The 6,568-nt window shown below is 42.4% G+C and overlaps 1 protein-coding gene across 2 annotated transcripts; it reads right to left on the bottom strand.

Moving 5' to 3' along the window:
- Positions 1 to 3,155, bottom strand: abhd5b (abhydrolase domain containing 5, lysophosphatidic acid acyltransferase b). Of its 2 annotated transcripts, none has more exons than XM_004073872.5 (7): positions 3,027 to 3,155; positions 2,379 to 2,461; positions 1,884 to 2,274; positions 1,078 to 1,229; positions 617 to 728; positions 364 to 544; positions 1 to 286 (listed from the first exon to the last, which is right to left on the bottom strand). In XM_004073872.5, the coding sequence occupies exons 1-7, from the start codon at positions 3,068 to 3,070 to the stop codon at positions 185 to 187; spliced, it is 1,065 nt and encodes a 354-aa protein (XP_004073920.1). In that variant the 5' UTR covers positions 3,071 to 3,155; the 3' UTR covers positions 1 to 184. The 2 variants fall into 2 exon arrangements, with proteins under 2 accessions (XP_004073920.1, XP_078811019.1); XM_078954893.1 differs by lacking the exon at positions 3,027 to 3,155 and adding an exon at positions 2,618 to 3,020.
- Positions 3,156 to 6,568: the final 3,413 nt, after the last annotated feature.

The following is a 6,568-nucleotide window of genomic DNA, read 5'->3' as shown; positions in this document are numbered from 1 at the left end:
TGACATATCCCTTTTATTTACAAAATGTTTTATGACCCGAAAAAGAAAGAATAAAACATGGACCCAAGCTTCAGGGAGTGTGGAATGGCGAGCCCAGCGTTCCCGGTCAGTGATGGGTGCTCATGGGAGTAAAGTGCACATTCAGGAGGCGTACTTTTGCAGTCGTGTGTCGAGTTTGGTTCTCTCAACTTTGCTTTTCCTCCGCTCTGGCGAGAATCTGAAGGACGGTTTGGTTGAAGTCTTCTGGCTGGTCGGCAAACACGTAGTGACCGGCTCCTCGGATCACCTGGTGGGCACAAACGGGCCGGTGAAGCTGGAAATCACACTCAATTTTCTCTCCAAAGCAAACAAAATAACCCCTACGGTAATCCCCACGTCCGGCCGGGTTTCCTTAAGCGCACATCCCGACTTGCTGTCGATGCTGGACCGAGAGCCGTAGATGAAGGAGATGGGAATGTGGGCTTGGACCTGGTGGATGCGCTCCAGCATGGGCCTCTTCGCCCAGCCGTAGGGGATGGTCATGTTCTTGAAGGCCGTCTCTCCGCTGACGCAGAGACATAGGTGAAGCACAAAGCATCCACCTTTCTGAACTTTTTTGATAACACGTGTTCCCCACCTGGGCGTCTGGGCGTTCAGGTGGTAGATGTAGTCAGAGACGGTGTTGTCGTCCAACACTGACGAGTACTTCTGCTTGAAGTCTGACCTGATGGTCTGTACCAACATAGGACCTGGTGGGAGAATTTTTTTAATTTTTTTTTTAAGCATTTACTGAAAAACAGCTTTTAATTTCAATAATAGCTGATCATAAGTAAAAAAACAAACAAACCATCAACTGGATTTTGATTTTTTCCTCAAAAATCAAAGATAAACCCAATCCAGTTGATGGGTTTCTACCTACGACTTAAATTGAATCAACTTAGATAAATTTGGATCCACCAACATTAATATCTGGCAAAAAGATTTAATCTTTCATGCTTACAGCTAAAATGCAGTCTGAACAGTCAATTTCTAGGTTAGAACCTATTAGCATTTTAAGACAAAAAAACCACTAGAAGATCTTCAAGGTTTGTTCCTGACCCAGAGGACCGGCCAGCCTGAGACCAGCCAGAGGATTGAAGGGACTCATGATGGCGCCCATCGCTCTGATCCACACCGGGATGGAGTAGTGGTTAGGGTTGTCTGGGCGTGCGGGGAATCCCCACGGCTCCACCAGCAGCAAATGCTTCACCCTGAAGACAGTTAATAAACGTTGGCCTTTCATTTCTCGTTAGTTGGATTTTGATCAGGTGGTTTACGAAGGTTGTTGTTTGAAGGTTCCTAAACCCCAATGAAAACAGTGTTTTTGGTGTTTTAGCCGTGTCCTTGTGGCATATTTCTGATAATATGTGAACAAATTTTGGCGTAAAATTGCATTTCTGAGTATTTCTTTGTTCAAATCGATGTGAATCAGAAGAAAAAAATGCAGTTTGAAAAAGACCGTATAAGTTGGGGCGGGACACTAGCTCCCTGCTCTGCTCTATTCTTGCAGGCGTCTACATTCATGAACGTCTTCGTTTTCCTCAGCTGAGCTGACATTTGGCTCAAAACTGTACAAAATTGCTCGCCATTTTTGTTGCTCCGGTAGAATTAGGTTGGAGGTGTGAGGGGCTGTAAGCTAGTGGGAGAGCACATAAACTGGTGGGTAATGGGAAGTGGGGGTGGGGTTGCTCCACGCTAACACAAGTCAGAGGTAGAAACTATGTCCTAGAAAACTACAGTTTTTTGGGGGTATATTTTGGCTAAAAACAGCATAATCATAATTAAAAAGATCTCTGACCTCGGAGTGAAACTTTAAACAACCTAATGGGGTCTTCCTTCAAAGCATGGAAGCCTTGCCAACATACCTGCTGGGATGCTTGAGTGTGTAAGCTGCAGCCAGGTATCCTCCCAGGTTGTGTCCCAGCAACATCATCTCCTCAAGGCCCACCTTCTCCCTCCATTCCTCCAAGGCTGTCACAAACTGCTCCTCAGCTTCTCCGGGGTCCGTGCTGAACTGGGGGCGGCTGCTCCGACCGAAGCCCAGCAGGTCCAGGGCGTAGACCGGTCCGCGGCTAGAGAAAGCGTCCAGGTTTTGGGCCCAAAGGGCCAACCCGCCGCCAAAACCGTGAAGCAGAACCAAGGGAGTCTTGGACTGAGCAGGGCAGGAGGGCAGCAGATGGGTGGAGAAAGCGATGGTCCACAGGTTATTCCCATTGGAGATGCGGACATGCTGCCTGGAATACGGCCGCTGCACCGCTGAGGGACAGGGGGAGGTCTCATTTGACAGCTCTTTTTCTGATAAAAACTCAAACAAAATATGAAGCCATCTTTAATGGGCCTTTAACAGATCTACCACTCACTTTTGAGCATCTTCTCTTCTGCATTTCTCAGTTGAGATGGGGAAGTTGGGCACCACGTGGGAAGCCAGCTGGATATCCAGGAGCTGCATTTGGACAACAGAGGGAAAGTGCGCACAGACAGACCTTTGGACCCCGCTGTTTATCAGAAAGGACTCCAAAGAAAATCACATAAAGTCCAAATATTATCTCATGTGTAAGTCTGGGACTTTCAACAAACACCGATTTGCGTTGAAACACACCGGTTTTCCGGGTTAAACCCCCTCTTTTCTGCCATCGAACCCGGGTCCATTCGGCTTGCCGTAGTTAGTTGTAAACAGTGATTGTGGTGATGAAAAAGTTACTTTTTGACTGAGCAAAAATAAGTTTTCCTTCACAACATTAAAGTTCTGTAATTAGACGGCAATATTATAGATGAACATTGAAGACACCACAAATAAAGATGAGCTCAAAACAGCCAGAATAGTTCGTCTGTAATCGATTTTGGGGAAAGTTTTATTTTTGTTCTTTACTCTGAAGTTTAACTTGAAACCGTAGCAAAGCTAGCTCAAACTTTAAGCAAACATTCTAGGCGGATGAGCAGCGGAACAATCTAAGTTTATCCTGGGACAGAGCGTCTCTTCCGAAGCAAGCGAGCCGTGCCATACTAACCTCCGATCCCCCCCGGGCTGTATGTCTTCCGACATCCTCCGCATGATGTTTGCTGATTTTACTGCGCCCCACTGGAAATAGTACTTTCCTTGGATGTGTTCAAGGACATTCTGTGAATTGTACAACGACAGAATTATGTTTCCGGTAGATGTTAAATGCACGTAGCTCTGGAGAACAGCGAAGTTATTAAAGTATTATATAAAATGCAATTATTGGTTTAGTTAGTTTTCTATCTTTTTATTTTTATACTTAAATGATTCCGCGAAATTATTAATTGTCTGAGTGTTCTTGAACGCAGCACGACAGGATCCTGAGCAGGTAACCTAATTGACGCTAATATCCTCCCACGAAACCATCTTTTAAAGTAAAGATTTGTGCGTAGTTACTCCAAAGGTAGTTTAAAAAACCGCATAAATATTTCATCTTTAAAAATAAAGTTTATACAATTGAAGAGTTAAAGGTGATCTTGCATAAAAAAATCGTGACATGGAGGATGTTGTAGTGCTGTCTGTTGTTAGCATACTAATGTTGGTTAGCAAAAATGTAATTTCATGGGTTTTTCTTTTAGTTTTGATTTTAATTTTTTCACACTTTTATATTTATGTTTTATTTCATAAATTTAACCTTTTAGATATCAACACACATATAGGATTCTACTCAGTCTGGGCCAACTCCAACCTTCAGGGTGATTTCTCGTAAATAAACTGGAATTTCAATACTAGCACCAGATTAATTTATGCTAACAGACTGCCTAAACATGTCAACAGAAGTGTAAAACTATCTCTTCCTGCTGGTATCATAAGAAGTTACATGAAGAGTGGTGGTGAACCGTTAAGATTTTGTTCAAAATGGTACACAATTGTAGGAGAGTCATTTGTTGAATAATTTCTGTACAGATGAGTATGTGTCCTGACACGTCAAGCTTTGGACATCAGAGAAGGAGATGACTGAGGTTTTCCAGAAGGAAACAAGGCCTTCAGAGTCCATCTGAGAGGTACAATCACTCCTCTGTGTCTGCCACTGGCTCTCCAAGTTTGTCAGACTTACACTCGAACCAGGGCTGGATTGATTAAAATCGAATAATCGACCTGAATCAATCCAAGCCCAATAGATCAATAATCGATCTATAAAAGTAGAGATCGATCTTTTATGCCTTTCCTGTTCCGGTGAGATTTGGCGAGATCAAAAATCATAGTAAACACATGTTAAAGTGATAGACAATTTACAAAATACAACCAGAAGGTTCATGGAGCATTACTAATATACTCTGATACATCTACAGTGTAATTTTAGCAGTAACAGCAGTAAAGCGAAAGTCTGCTACCTTTAATCTAACATATAATGGAATTTCCCACAGGACGGCTAATGCTAACGCCGTCGACCTAGACATACATTGCTGACTAAATGAACAGCTTTATATCCTCACAGGCAGGAAATTTCCAAACTCTCTTAAGGAAACATTGTTTTAAAGTAACCGTTTGTGATCTAAAGCAGTGTTTTTCAACCTTTTTTGTGCCACGGCACACTTTAACTTTGACAAAAATCCCACGGCACGCCAGCATCCAAATATTTTTACAAAAAAGGAGAAACTCATAGTCTGTATTGATCTACAGCCCCTCCACAATCTCACATGCATTTTTTTGATAATTGTGGCAGAAAAAGCTGGAAACTGCAGCTGTTTTTTGTAAAAGATGTATGAAAAGTTAAGTTAGAAGATTTAAAAACTATTTGATGTGTGTTCGTTGTGGTTTCAAGACGTTTAACAGGAAAGACTCATTGTGCGCTGAGAAGCTGTCACTTTAACCCAATGCAACTTGGGATATGTAGTGCATTAGCCGCCGAACGCAGATAGACTAGCATCTCTGAGCTTTATTGTTTTGTTCACTTGTTCCACGGTCTGATACCGGATTCTGTGGAAAGCTCCACCGCTAAAGCTGAGCTTTAGCTGGTATTTTGTTGGAACTGAGCGACTTTATGAGCAAAATCGGAACAAAGAAGTGAAGACTCTAACCACTTCTGATTGGTCAGACTGATGACGGGACTTTTCAGAAAACAGTTATAGCTGCAGCTAAATCGATGTACCGTCATTGATAGGACTTCTTGATATCAGCCACTTCAGTTATGGTCCGGTGGTACATCCCATGCAGGGTTTTGTCCTCCCATGAGGATCTGTCCTCCAGCACTGTATCCTCTGCCCTCCATTGCCTGAGACATTCACTGAGCACACTGTCATTTGGGGCCTTGAGCTTGATGTACTCATGCATCTTGGATGTTTCATCCTGAATAGTGGCTTCTATGCTCACTAGTCCTCAGCCTCCTTCCTTGTGGCTAGCATACGGTCTCAAGGTGGTGGATTTGGGATGGAACCCTCCATGCATGGTGAGAATCTTTTGTGTTTTGACATCCGTGGTCTGTATCTCAGAACCTCTGTATCTCATGTAAGAGATACACACACACACACACACACACACACACACATATATATATATATATATATATATATATATATATATATATATATATATGTGTGTGTGTGTGTGTGTGTATTTAATTTAAAGACTTTAAATGTGTCCTACATCATGAGAGCAATTCTACAAGAACATAAAAAACACATTTTTCATCAGAGTGGGTCTTTAAATAAACAAAAGTGATCAGAAAAATTTAAAATAACCAATTCATTCAAACTGTTGAGATGTTTAGGGTTAAGTATTTCTATTACTTCAGGAGTTTTTTTTTCCCCTTCTTTTAAAGTAATTTAGAGACTCATAAAAGGCAGCTGGCCTAAGCTTCTGCATATCTTTGTTTTTCCTGTTTTAATTTCAGATAAGGTAGAGATTGAACGAAAAGTTAACATAAGCCGTTATCCTGGAGCGTTTGGGTGCTGCTGCTGGAGGAAAGTCACCTTTGCTATCTCCCGTCTTTTCCTACCTTTACACTTGCTGGGAATCTCATTAAATCTTACCAGAAGGTTGATCTCTCAGATTTACGAAGGCGCTCTCCTTGAAAAATCTCGGGTGTCTCCTTCCAGAAATGCTGTTGTGTTTGCTGACCTGGCATTTAAGAGTCATTTGTGGCTTTTAGAGACCTCGCTAAGCGGAAGACACCCGACCGATTTGTCAGGATTTAACAGGGTTAGGATGCATTTACAAACAGGATCTATTACATTTGGTGTGTGGATCCATTCCAGCATCTTCACATCTGAACTATAACCCATGTTGATGTTGTATTCCACAGTAAAGCTGTGGCCGCTGATATTCATCATAAAGCTGCAGTCTGCAGATCCTCGTCTGATCTGGACTATGTGATAAAACATTCAGGTTCAAAGCTCTTTACTGTATTTTTTTTTTTTAATCAGATCATTTTTACTTTTCGTTTTTCCTCCCTAAATACACCAATCCTGCGTTTCTAACCTAATTTCTGACCCAAAAACATCAACGCTTGTGCCTTATTTCCCCCGCCACAGTCAAAAGTCATGCCTGCTGAGCTCCACAAGGTGGGGTAGTGGTGCTCCACAGTGCTCACAGGTTCCTGCTCTTTTGTGC

This window comes from Oryzias latipes, chromosome 11 (assembly GCF_053564925.1).
Source record: "Oryzias latipes strain Hd-rR chromosome 11, Olatipes_Hd-rR_3.1".
In the NCBI taxonomy this organism is placed as follows: Eukaryota; Metazoa; Chordata; class Actinopteri; order Beloniformes; family Adrianichthyidae; genus Oryzias; species Oryzias latipes.
The sequence above is the reverse complement of the archived record's forward strand: the minus strand, read 5'-3'. Positions and strand labels throughout refer to the sequence as shown.

Excerpts from the sequence above, each read along its gene's own strand:
- abhd5b (XM_078954893.1), bottom strand. The coding sequence starts at position 2,667 with ATGGACCCGGGTTCGATGGCAGAAAAGAGGGGGTTTAACCCGGAAAAC. Across the intron at positions 2,275-2,378 it reads AGAAGAGAAGATGCTCAAAA|CGGTGCAGCGGCCGTATTCC; the intron begins GTGAGTGGTAGA and ends CCTGTCCCTCAG. Across the intron at positions 1,230-1,883 it reads ACACTCAAGCATCCCAGCAG|GGTGAAGCATTTGCTGCTGG; the intron begins GTATGTTGGCAA and ends AACTGTCTTCAG.